This window comes from Antechinus flavipes, chromosome 3 (genome assembly GCF_016432865.1).
Source record: "Antechinus flavipes isolate AdamAnt ecotype Samford, QLD, Australia chromosome 3, AdamAnt_v2, whole genome shotgun sequence".
Classification (NCBI taxonomy): domain Eukaryota; kingdom Metazoa; phylum Chordata; class Mammalia; order Dasyuromorphia; family Dasyuridae; genus Antechinus; species Antechinus flavipes.
Window position 1 is genome coordinate 624434417 of NC_067400.1, and position 12349 is coordinate 624446765.

The 12349-nt window shown below is 66.1% G+C and overlaps 2 protein-coding genes across 3 annotated transcripts; both read right to left on the reverse strand.

The window, feature by feature from the left end:
* Positions 1 to 2311: 2311 nt before the first annotated feature.
* Positions 2312 to 5612, reverse strand: DHDH (dihydrodiol dehydrogenase). The gene is given in 8 exon segments (XM_051989799.1): positions 2312 to 2628; positions 2712 to 2868; positions 2954 to 3078; positions 3171 to 3203; positions 3206 to 3422; positions 4157 to 4320; positions 4502 to 4613; positions 4909 to 5612. Coding segments are annotated over 8 exon segments (1113 nt in total). The 5' UTR covers positions 5080 to 5612; the 3' UTR covers positions 2312 to 2494.
* Positions 5613 to 6605: 993 nt separating this feature from the next.
* NUCB1 (nucleobindin 1) lies at positions 6606 to 12339 on the reverse strand. 2 transcript variants are annotated; one of them, XM_051989788.1, is made up of 14 exons: positions 12243 to 12339; positions 10756 to 10914; positions 10297 to 10433; positions 9363 to 9470; positions 9116 to 9248; positions 8921 to 9024; positions 8524 to 8709; positions 8333 to 8423; positions 7943 to 8001; positions 7734 to 7826; positions 7451 to 7546; positions 7126 to 7296; positions 6939 to 7032; positions 6606 to 6734 (listed from the first exon to the last, which is right to left on the reverse strand). In XM_051989788.1, the coding sequence occupies exons 3-14, from the start codon at positions 10423 to 10425 to the stop codon at positions 6649 to 6651; spliced, it is 1350 nt and encodes a 449-aa protein (XP_051845748.1). In that variant the 5' UTR covers positions 10426 to 10433; positions 10756 to 10914; positions 12243 to 12339; the 3' UTR covers positions 6606 to 6648. The 2 variants fall into 2 exon arrangements, with proteins under 2 accessions (XP_051845748.1, XP_051845747.1); XM_051989787.1 differs by lacking the exons at positions 10756 to 10914; positions 12243 to 12339 and adding an exon at positions 10615 to 10696.
* Positions 12340 to 12349: the final 10 nt, after the last annotated feature.

Consider the following 12349-nt stretch of genomic DNA (forward strand, 5'->3'; position numbering starts at 1 on the left):
CATCACACCCGTTTCATGATGTCAGAGGTCGGTGGGTCCGCGGCAACACCGGGCTACGTTTCCTTCTAAATAGAGTTTGTCCTTTTTATGTTTCGAGTGACAGTATCCCAAAGAGCCCGTCTGTCCTTTCTGGCCCCACAATTAGGGAGATTCCAAAGAAAAACAACGGCGGGGGGCTTCGCTGTCCCCCCCCCCGCGGCATCTGGCGAAACCGGCCCCGCGTTAGCCGTGTCTGAGAACACATGGAAATCCCGACATTTCCGTGTGGCTGGGGACTGTGAAGGGGGACGACGGACGGGGGGCCTCTTCCCCGCGGAGGCGGCTAGCTCAGGCCGGCCCCAGGAGCTGGTGTCCAGAGTAGTGACCAGCAGCCGCTGCTACGGACCCCGGCCTGTGCCCTCCCTTTGGACCGCCCCCTTCCCCCACGCGCGTCATCTCAGCCTCCTTCCCGGCTTCCCCGAGTCCCGCTAAACGTCCCCCTTCTCTGGGAAGTTTTTCCCGCGTCGTCCCTCCATGGCTTATTATTTCGAACACACCTCGCGGTTGGCACAGCCCGTGCTCCTCGGGAGCCCCGGCGTGATGGGGGAGATGCCTGCACAAACGCCACGGAGTGAGGGGCGTTAAGGGGGTTCCCCTAAAGCGGGGGATTGGAGCAGGCTCTTAGGCGAGGAAGGGAGACTCTCCCCTTGAGAAGCAGCCAGGGAGGGAGAATGGAGGCGGGAGACAGGAAGTCTCGTTCAAGAAACAGCCGAGAGCTAGAGACCCTGGGGGGGGGGGGGGGAAGGAGGGGGGATTATGAAAAATTTGTGTTCCATCCGGGAGAGGGCCCTGAGGGAGGGGGCCGTCCGGCCGCTTTAGAAAGATTGCTTGGAAACGAGACCGGGCTGACAGACGCTCCTTAGCCCGTCCCCCAAGCAGGAGGCTGCTGGCGGCTGGGGGGAGAAGCGGGCCTGGGCATGGGGGGTGGGGGCAGCCTGTCGGCTGCGAGCCTCGGGGGCCGCTCCAGAGCACCAGGGCGGAGGGGAGTCTGGGGGAAAACACGGAGTTTGTTCCGGGACACGCTGGGGTTAAGATTTCCCTGGACATCCAGGACACACTGAGGCCGGGGGTCAGGAGAAAGGTCAGCACCGGATCGGGAGCTCACTTCCAGTAAGATGGGGGAGCAGGGGAGAGGAGCCCTGAGGGGGGCCGGGATGAAGATCCAGCAAAGGGGCGGGGGGGGGACCAGAAGGCCCACGGACGAGAGAGCAGCGAGGGAGAGGGGAACAGAGGCTGCCCGGGGCGCAAGGGCCAAGGCTGGAGAAGAGGCCCCAGGGTGGGCCGGGGGGAGCTCGCTGGTCGCCTTAGAGCGGGGGCGAGGAGCCCCAGGCCCACGGGCCTACGACCCGGCTCCCTCAGCTTCGCCCTCCACGCTGGCCACTGGGGTGGCCCTCGGGCCCGGCTTTAGGAAGGGCAGTTTGGGCTGAAGGGGAAGCCGGAGAAAAGGAAGTGGAGGCAGAGGCTTCCCCACAGGGACGGGGAGACACGGGCAAAATGGGGGGGGGGCAGGAGGGAGAAGGACGGACCGGGTGGGAGAGTGGGGGGTGCTGGGTCTGCCTCGGGAGGCTCTGTCTTTCCGAGTTCAGAAAGGGCAGGAGCCGCACAGGCGGGGTGTCCCTGCCGAACACACGAGCGGACACAGGCAGCCCCGGCCTGGGCGCAGGCGCAGAACTCTGACAGCTTCCACAGCGCCCCCCGCTCCCGCTTCCCAGAGCCACCCTCGGTGCCAGTCTCGCCGCCCCCTTTGCCAGCCTGAGGGGTCTGAGGCCGAACACGGAGAGTCGCCTTCCTCAGTATTGCAGGTTATTCCTTGTTTAGAGCCCGGATTTCTTTTTGAAAACTCTGTCCCGTTCCCGCCCGGCTCTGGTTCTCCAGTCTGTCCCGCAGAGGCTGCCGGCCCAGAGCCCCTCCCCCCGATGTCGGACTCCCCCCGGAGAGTTCTCCCCCCCCCTTCCTCTCCTTGCTCTGCGGGCGCCGACCCCCACCCAAAAGCTTCTCAACCTCAGGGACCGGGCGCTGATAATTCTGTCCCGTGATCCCCTGTCGTCTGTCAGACGTAAACATTTAACAACGGGCTCTCCAGGGGAAATAACAGCGATGTACAAAGCCCTTCAAGGCTTGATCTGCGGGTTTCCCTTCCCGCCACCTGCGCCTGTCCCCAAACAATCGTAGCACCGGGCTGTCCTTCGTGGGAAACAGGCCCGGAGGGGAGCCCCAGACCCCCTCCCCGCGCTTCTTCCTGGGACTCTGGGGAGAGACGCACCCACACCTCTGCAGCGGGAGTCTCTTTATTCCGAAACACCTGGGGGGGGGGAGGGGGCGGGCCCGGGCTCCTGGCAAGTGACCCCAATTCCCCTGAGGGCTCAGCCCGGGGGAAGCTAGGGCTGGCGTTCTGGACCTCCACCACCGGGGGGCGCCTTGAGCGGCAAGCTGAAGAGGATGCAGGGGGTGACCGCTAACTGGCCAGTGGCTTGGAAGCTCGGGCTCCGTCCTGGGGGAACTGGAGCCCGATCTGCCTCCTGCTCTCCTCCAGGATGTCCGCCAGCAGCTCGCTCTCGGCCAGGGGCATTAGCGGGCTCTCCTTCAGGCCTAGGGAATGGACCAGGGTCAGCAGCGCGCACTGGAGGCGGGGGTGGGGACCCGCGGAGGCCCCTCCCCCCTCCCGGGCTCACCCTGCAGCAGACACTGCCGCACGTGCCGGGCCTCGAAGACCATGCCCATGGAATTGAGGAAGTTTAACTTCTCCGTGGCCGGAACCGCGGGCAGCGGGAACTCGGTGCGCTTCCCGTTCACGACCAGCTCCGTGGGGCACCACATGTGGGCCGGGATCTGGGAGGAGAGAGGGCACAGGGCAGGGGGCTGACCCCGCCCGTCCCCGGTCCCGGGCGGCCCCTCAAGCCCAGGCTCCCCTCACCTGGGCCGTGCCCTTGGTTCCGAACACCGTGAGCGAGTTGGACAGTTCGGTGGAGATGCTGCAGCTGAAGCTGGCCTGCAGCCCGCCCGGGTACCGGAGGGTGACTGTCACCGTGTCATCCACGCCTGGCGGGGGACACGGGAGGGTCAGGGAGGGCTCGCGGGCAGCCCCCCCCCAGCCCCGGGAGCCCAGCCCGGGGCCAGCACTGCCCCCCTACCCTTCTCGTGGAGCAGCCCCACGGCGTGGATCTCTCAGGCCGCCGACCCCCGCCCACCATGGAGATGAACTGGACGCAGTAGATGCCCAGGTCCAGCAGCCCGCCCCCGGCCTGGGCCCAGTCGGTGGCGCGCGGGAAATCGCTGCAATCCCAACCGAAGTGCGCGTGGACCAGCCGCACCTCCCCGAGGGTGCCCTGGGACAGCAGAGCCCGCAGCGCCTCGGTGGCGGGAAAAAACCGGGTCCAGATGGCCTGGAGGGGAGGGGGGAAGGGCACAGCGCGCTGGGCCCCGGAGGGAAGCGCCCCTCCGCATTCCGGATGCGAACTGGACGCTGACGCCCACACTCCAAATCCTTTGAGGGCTCAGCCCCAGGGGAAGCTAGGGCTGGCGTTCTGGGCCTCTACCACCAGGGGGCGCGCGCAGGCAAGGCACTGAGGTGGCTGGGGCTGGTATTCTGGGCTTCTACCACCAGGGGGCGAGTGCAAGCTACGGACTGGGGTGGCGTCCTGGATCTCCACCACCTGGGGGCGCGCGCAGGCCAGGGTCTGGGGTGGCTGGGGCTGGCGTTCTGGACCTCCACCACCTGGGGGCGCGCGCAGGCCAGGGACTGGGGTGGCTGGGGCTGGCGTTCTGGACCTCCACCACCTGGGGGCGCGCACAGGCCAGGGACTGGGGTGGCTGGGGCTGGTGTTCTGGACCTCCACCACCTGGTGGCGCGCACAGGCCAGGGACTGGGGTGGCTGGGGCTGGCGTTCTGGGCCTCCACCACCTGGGGGCGGGCACAGGCCAGGGACTGGGGTGGCTGGGGCTGGTTTTCTGGGCTTCTACCACCGGGGGCCCCGCGCAGGCCAGGGTCTGGGATGGCTGGGGCTGGTATTCTGGACCTCTACCACCAGGGGGCGCGCGCAGGCGAGGCACTGGGGTGGCGTTCTGGATCTCCACCACCGGGGGGCGCACGCAGGCCAGGCGCAGACTTCACTCTCACCTCCATCAGGAAAAGGCCACGGGCCCTCGCGGCTGCCACCATCTCGCGGACTTCGGTGGCCGTGACCCCGAGAGGCTTTTCGCACAGCACCGGCTTTCCCGCCTCTAGGCCCAGCAGCACAGCGCGCAGGTGCTGCGGATGCTGAGCGCCGACGTACACTAAGTCTATGGCGGTGCTTCCGCAGAGGCCCCGCCCCCAGATGCCTTTTCTCAGCAGCTCCGGCACCTCTCCTCTGTGGAAGCCCCGCCCCTGGGCAGCCCGTCTGTCTAGGCCCCGCCCCATAGCCCGCCCCTCCCGCAGCTTTCCCTTGCGTAGTCCCCAAACATCCCTCGGGCCCGGCCTCACCCACGTCCGGGTCCCGCACCAGCTCCTCATAGGAGCCGTAGCTCTTGGGGATCTCGTGCCTTTTGGCGAAGTCCTGAGCCCGGTCGAGGTCCCTGGCGGCCACGGCCACGATCTGTGACCAGAGACCCCTTTCAAACGGCGCCCGGACCCAGCCACGCTCCCTCGGGGTCCCTCCCCCCCAGCCCCGTGTGCTCTCGGCGACCCCCGAGCCCCTCCCCGCTTCACCCTTGGCCTTCCGGGACTCGGGCGCTAGCCACGCCCCCTCGGGGTCTCTGTCGCAGGCGATCGCAGCGCCCCTTCCCCAGCTCCGCGTCTGGCACCAAAGGGACCCAGGAGGCCGGGCCCCGACCGCCCCCCCCCCCAGTCCTCCCCGGGCATCTTCCTCGCCTCCCCCGGGGCTGCGGGACCTGATGCTCGGACCGCGGCAGGCTCCTCAGGGCAGTGGCGAAGTCGTGCGAGATGAGGCCGGCGGCCAGGAGCCCCCAGCGCAGAACTCCGCCCATCTCTGCAGCAGCCCCGGCGCGCTGAACCTCTGCTCCTCTGCTCCCCAGCGCTCCCTTTTCTAGGCCTCTGCTCATTGGCAGACTCCGGAAGGCAGGCCCCGCCCCCGCCCCCCAGCTGGAGGTCAGCCCCTGTACCTGCTCCTGGCCCAAGGACAGCCCCGAACTCCGGGCCAGACGGAGGGTGCACGCGGCTCGGAGGCAGGGCCCCCTCCAGCTCCCCCTTTCCCGCTTCACCTCTGATCTCGCCCAACCCTCCAATAAAGGGCGCAGGACTAAAGGGCTGCTTGATTCCCTGAGGCTCGGGTTTCAGCCTCTCTGCCCGTCTCTTTCCTGGCTCGGCTCTAGCTGCCCCACTGCGGAAATGACCTTGGGGGCTCCTCCCACTCTGGGCCACCTCTCCAAGGGGTAGAAGTAGGGCAGGCCCCCTCCCACCGTGCCCAACCTCCTGGCCGGGCAAAAAGGGGGCCCTGGCCTCTTCCCCCCCTCCCCAACCTGCTGGGTTGGCCGGGATGCTGACCCCCCTTTCCTTTTCCTATGTGACCTTTCATCTCCAAGGTCCCATAATGTACAAACCGGGGTCCTGGGACTCCCTGGCTCTATGCTTACACCCGACTCAGCCGGCAGGGCCTCCTCCCCCCTCATCTCACCCCGGACCAATGCCATGCTCCTGCCTAGCACACAGCAGGCGCTTCATGCTTACTGGACACGCAGAGGACGACCTTTGGAGCCCCCTTTTTGGGGAAAAGCCCTGGCCAGGCAACTTCTGGGAGTGTCGGCCCTGCCCCGTCTAAAGGTCTCTAGGAATGGGGCGCTCAGCACATGCCCAGATGCAGCCCCAAAGTTTTGCCATCAAAATTAAGCTGCCTTTTGCATCCTCCCCTCCCTGCTCCTTTCGGATCTGACCGAAGCTTCCAAGCCCTCATGCACTGGTCCGGCTTTCCGAGGCCTGGAAGTTCTCGTCCCCTCGGGCTGCTCGCCAGCAGGATTCTCGGGGCCTTCCCGGAGGCCCAGTTCAGGAAGCCTCCAGCACATTGAGCCAAGGCCCCAAGATGGCAGAAAGCCACACTTCCTCCTTCAGCCCATATAAGTCAGGGAGAGACCTTGAGGGAAGCACGGGAACCCTGAACCCTCCTGCTCCTCGAGGCCCGGCCTTCCTTGACACAAGCTGTCCCCTCTGCTGGACTCCGGCAGGAACTGGCCAAAGGCCCAAGTCTAGAATGTGGGGAAGCCTCGAACCCATGTCCAGGCGCTCCCTTCTGACAGGGCCAAGCAGAGAGGGACAGGGAGGTAGCCGGGCTGAGAGAGAGACAGAGGCAGAGAGAGAACGAGGTCTCTAGGAATGGGGCGCTCGGCACGGCCCCCGAAGCCCTTCCCACGCAGGGAGAGCTTTACGCAGCCCCAGGTCTTTGTCATCAGGACTAAGCTGCCTTTGCATCCCCCCCCACACACACACTGCTCACTGCCTCAGAGGTAGCCAGGCTCAGAGAGACAGAGATGGATGTGACTTGGGGGATGGGGGGAGAGAGGCCTGGGGGGAAGGGCCCCAGGCTGCCCCCAGCACCGCTGCCTCCTCCCAAGCTGTAGCACAGACACGCGTGTGGTCAGGGGGCCCAGAAAGTCTTTATTGGGTGATCTTGGGGATCCCTAGTGCTGGGAATCGGGCACAGGGGAAGCCGGGCCCGGGGCTGGCGCCTCTTTCTTCACAGCTGGCTCTGCCTGGGCTCCCGTCTCTAGAAAGACAGAGAGAAAATAAGGTCCCGGATGCCCGGCCTCCCGGCCCCCCCCGCCCCCCTCCGGAGCTCAGAGCCCTGGCAGGCCACACAGGCCCGAAACCACAATTCCCACAAGGCCGTGGGGCAGGGCCACAGCGGGGCAGCGCCCCCACCACCCCAAACTCTTCCTCTCTCAGAACCAAGCCCGGGGTCAGGAGGCACCTGGGTGGGGCTGGAAAAGGAGCTGTCCGTCGGGGCCCGGAGCTGGGGGGTCCGGGGGCTGCTGCTGCTTCCTCTGCTCCATGTGAAGGACGGCCTGGGGGGTGCGAAGACGGGCGGCGGGGGGTGAGCGGACTGGGGCCCCGACACCCTGTCCCCCCGCCCCCACCTCCCAGCCGGCCCCAGCCACCTGCTGCAGCTCCTTCTTCTGGGCTTCCAGCAGGCCCTGCGAGTGGTCCAGGGCCTTGCTCTCCTGGCTCAGCCGCTGGGCCTGGGCCGCCAGCTCGGCCTCCCGCGCCGCCAGTTCCGCCTCAAAGCGGCGCAGTTCCTCCTCCGTGTAAGCCGGGTGCTCCTCCAGAGTCTGGGGGGGGCGGAGTCAGGCAGAGCGGCCCTTCCTGCCCCCACGGGGGGATGGGGCCCACAGAGCAGGGGCACAAGGCAGCGGCCCGGGGGATGGTGGGGATTGGGGGGGCAGGGAGGGGACGGTATGGGGGGGAGGGGAGGGGGGCAGTCACCTCCCAGCCCTTCGGGGCGGCCTCTTCGAACTCCTTCCTCTGCGTGGCCAGGAGGAACTCCTCGAGGGTCACCAGGCGGTCCTGGTTTGTGTCCACCTACGGGACGAGGCTGGATGTGAGCTGCAGGGGGTCCCCCGGAGCCCTGGTCTCACTGGCTCCACCATGTGCTGGGGGAGCGGCACTGCAGGGGGCCCCTGTTGCCCCCTCCCCTTCCCCCTTCCAGTCTCACTGGCTCCACCATGTGCTCGGGGGAGGGGGCAGCACTACGGGGCCCGGGGCTCACCGTCTTCATGACGTGCTCCCGCATCCTCAGCCTTTCCTCCTCCATCTCCCTCATGTCATCGTCCTCGTTCTTGGGGTCGTACACCTTCTCCAGCTGCACGGGAGGGGGCAAGGACGGGGCTCAGGGGCTGCCGACCCCATCCCCCACCCCTGACCACGTGGCCGCTACGCGCTCGGGACCGGGCTGAGCCCTCAGCCCGAAGGCCTCACCTCCTTGGTAAAGAGAGCCTCCAGCTCCTGCTCGTCCAGGACGCCGTCGCTGTTCGTGTCTGGGGAGGGCAGTCAGGGGGCCGAGGTCAGGGAGGCTGCCGGCCGGGCGCGGGGACGGAGAGGTGTGCGGGGGGGGGGCATGCTGGGGGACCAGGGGGGTGGGGGGGGCATGCTGGAGGACCACGGGGGGGCCCGGGGAGCCGGGGTGGGGGTGAGGGGGGCCGGGGGCCAGAGCCTTGCCAGGCCCGTCGTGGTGGGAGCCAGCCTCTCCCCGGCAGCCCAGGCCTGGGCCCCGTGGGGCCGATCCACCAGCCTGCAAGCCGTGGAGGCTCCTGGGGAGACAGGCAGGGCCTCCGCCTCTGGGGCTGCCCCGTCCCACCAGGAACTCACCGTGTAGCCTGAAGAAGGTCTTAGGATTGAACTCGGTGGGATCCAGCCCGTCCGTCTCTTCCCACACCTCCTTCAGCTGGGCCTGGCTGCCCTGGGGGGAGGGGAAGAGCAAGGGCTGGGGACTCACAGGCCCGGGAGGACCCCCTCCCGGGACCGCGGGCAGCAGGCCCTGCCCCGGGGCCAGCCCTCACCGGCACGTTGAGCCGAGGATGCTGCCGGTGTCTCTGCTTCTGCTCCTCCAGCCTCCGCTCCTCCGCCAGCCTCTGCTCCTCCCCCAGGGAGTCCAGGTAACGGCGCCGCTCGTGCTCCTTCAGCATCTCGTAGCGCTTGAACTCCTCGTGGTGGGCCGCGTCGTACTGCGCCAGGTCCCGGGTGGCCTGGGGACGCGACTCAGGAGGTCAGGGGTCCCCGGCCCTGGGCTTCGTGGCCGACTTAGGCGTGGGGTCCGGCCCTCTCCCACCCAGGATCCAGCTCCAGGGCCCGGAGCGCGTAGCGGCCGGGGAGGGAAGGCCGGCTGGGCTCGCTCCCGAGGTTTTAGAGATGGAGATGCGCCCCAGGGAGGCCGGGAGGCCCCGAGATGAGCCTCACCGTCTGGATCAGCAGCTCCAGGTCTCGGGCTTCAAACGTGTGCTGGTTCTGAGGGTCCAGGTGTTCAAACTGCTTGAGAAGGCTCAAGTGGTCGACCTGCACCTCTGGGGTCCGGGAGAGAGGCACATACTTGGTCCGAGCCACAGGGGGCCTCCCCGCGGCCCCTCCTCCCTCCCTCGGGGGCCCAGGTCTCACCAGGCTCCTGGGCAGCATCCATCTTGGCCTTGAGCAGCATCCGCAGGCGGGACACCTCCTGCCGCTTGAGCTCGTCCAGTTTGGTGCGAATGTGATGACTGACAAAGTCGAGTTCCCGACTCAGTTTCCCACTCTGGGGTGGGGGAGACACAGAGGGGCGCAGTCACCACAACGGGGAGCCGGTGAGCGCCCGGGGGGACGGGACAGCAGGAGAAAGCCCCCCCCCGCCCCGGGCACCGGCCCCCACCTTGATGTCCTCCGCGTTGGCGGCCTGCAGCTTCTCTCGGAAATGCCCGTCGGTCTCCAGGACCTGGATCACCTCTTGGAGGTAGCGGTGGTAGTAGAGCCCTGTGTCCTGGGAAGACAGGCCGGATCCCTCGAACCCAAGGCTGACCGGGCCCTGCTGGGCTCCGGGGCCTTCGGAGGACGCCCTCAGGCTCAAGCACAGCTGCTCCGCTCAGCTGCCGAGCCTTTGGCCCCTTGCAGGCTGCCCGCTGTCCCCCTCCCCGGCCCAAGCTCGCTGGTGTGTCTCCGACCCCCGACTCGGCCACAGCCCTCGTTTGCAGGATGCTCCCCCTTCAGACACTGCCCAGTTGGGGGTCTCCTTCCCCCAGCTCTAACGGACCGTTTCATTTCTTCTCCGTCCCCGGCCGGGGACTCTGCGCAGTGACCGCCGTGGGCAGACCACCAGGGTCGCCAAGACAAAGCCCCCCATTTCCTCCTTGGGGAACAAGGTGGCCTTGGGCAAGATGTGATGGGGAGGGGGCGGAGGAAGCCGGGAAGGGGACAGGGGCAGCGAGCCTGAGGGCAGCAAAGTCAATTTCTGTTCCCAGCAGGCCCCGGGGGCACAGCAGCTCTGACTCAGACCCAGTTAGGCTCTAAGGCACCGGGAGTGGTGGGAAGCTTCCAGGCTGGCCTCTGCTCCTGGCCAGGCTCCCCAGCAGGGGGCCCACGTGGCCACGATCTTGGGGGGGAGGGGACACCCCGTCCTGGCTTTGGGTCCCAGCGTTCCCGTAGACCAAACATCCTTCCTCTCCCTCCGTGACTCCAACTCCCAGAAGACTCTGCGAGAACAAGCTACCAGAAACCACCTGTGGGCTTCGCAGAGGCCGCCGGGAGCTGCGGTTCCAACCTTACCCAGACACCACCACCCTCCCAGGAGATGGGGCAATCTGTCTCACCGGAGTCTCTGGAGGAGAAGGCGGCACCGCATCCTTCTTGGGCTCAGGCCGGTCCAGAGGAGCTGGCTGGGCAGGCGCGGGCAGCAGCAGCAGCAGCAGCAGGGCGGCCAACAGCCCCCTGGGCATCATGCTGAGGGCTGCCCGAGACAAAGAGACAGTGAGGGAAGTTGGGCCCGGGGTCAGAGCCCCTTCCTCCTTTCCTCTGGCTTTGGCCTCAGCCCTCCGGACCCCACGTGCCCCACAGAACCCGGAGACAGAAAACTGAGGGAGGTATAGAAACTACAAATCCCATGAAGACCCGGCGCCGCCAGAGTATACCAGGCGTTGCTGGGAGATGTAGTCCTGTCCCACCCTCACACCGCTTGGGAGAACTCGGAGAGACCATCTCGGCCTTTCTTGCCCTCTTCTAGCCCTCCCCCCACAGCGACCACGGTGCCTCTACCCCCCCTAGTTGCTTACGTGTCACTCCGCAAGAGCCGGGGGGTGAGGTGGGGGGAGGTTCTCGGCACTTCCGAAATGGGGGGTAGGGTAGGATGTTCCCAAGCCTGGATCCTGCCTAAGGTCAGCCTCCCACTTCTTCGTTGGCTCCCAGACTTTCAATTCGTCACGCCCCCGATCCTAAATTAGCCAATCGAAAAGACAAATGTATCCTATGTGGAGGTATCACATGAGCAGACTCCGCCCACCAAAGCGAGCCTGGCTTCTGCCAAGCATCCACTTTCAGTCCCGCCCCCACTTCCTAATTAGGGGAAAGCAGGTAAGCTTGGAAATGGTCGTGCAACTACAACTCCCAGCAGTCTGCACGATAGGGTTGGCAGCCCTTTTATAGGTTGTTCTGCCGCAAGGCTTCCTGGGAATTGTAGTAACTTTGGTTTTCGCTTTCCAGAGGCTCTAGAAGGTGAAGGTTGGGGCCCTTTAAGGAACCTAGACGTCCCAATTCCAAGCTGGAACGTTGAGACAGTTGCTATGGAAAGGAAAGAGGAGCTGGCTCAGTGGCTTCCAGGGAGAGCCCGGTAGTGGGGGCCAAGAGGAGGAGGTGGAGGAGTAGGAGGCGGGGGTGGGGGACGGGGCCGTTCCTGGAGGGGATCCCCCCATCGGGGATCAGAGCAGCAGGGAAGCTAGCTAGCACCTAGCCCCCCACCCAGGGACCTGCCCGACTTGGGAGAGAGAGCAAGCCAGGTACGAGGGAGGACGGACAGACGAGAAGCTGACCAGACTGGTGTCCCTTTCTTTCGAGGACCCTGACATTTGCCCCTCCTCGTCCTCACTCTCAGTGGACCTCAAAGTTTCCCAAGCCCAGAGACCCTCTGGGGTTTTAGGGACCCAGGAGTCTGAGGCCCTCAGTGCTTGATCCCCTCTGCCACTCAGCTGTCACAGCCCACATGTCTCAGTCCCTTTGTCGATAGAGGTTGGGGCAGAGCTGCTAGACCTCGGAAATGCCAGCCTTCTGACAATTGGCTCCCCCCAATCTTCACTTTCAGTGGGTTCTCAAGCCCAGAGGCTTTCTAGGGTTTTAGGGACCCAGGAGTCTGAGGCCCCCAGTGCTTGATCCCCTCTGCCACTCAGTTGTCACAGCCAAAATGCCTTAGCCCCTTTATATATATTCAAAAGCTGGGGGCAGAGCTGCTAGCCCTCCGCAGTGCCGGCCCTCCAGTTCTCCTAGGGCGGCCAGGGGCAGCCTCTCATGTCTCCAGAGCATCTTTTCCCCTTCCGAGTCGGGCCAGAAAGCATATTGGCTGAGGGACAAAGAGAGGGAGAGAGGGAGGGGGAAAGAGGGAGGGGCTGGGTGATTGCGGGGAGGAAGGGGCTGAAGCCGAGAAGCTGCGCTGCGCCCAGAGGCTGAAAGCCCAAGCTTTCCGACAAACTGCAGGGCAGGAGGAAGGGCTTTTCTGTCCTCCGCGCCTAATCACCCTGTCTTCCTAGAACCAGATCAGGCGGGGAATCACCAGAGAGCAGGCAGAAAACAGTGGGGCTCAAGGCCTCCCGGAGGAGGCACATAGCTGATAGAGTCTCCAGCCACAGTCCCCGGTCCTGAAGTGGGGGGCGGGGTTAA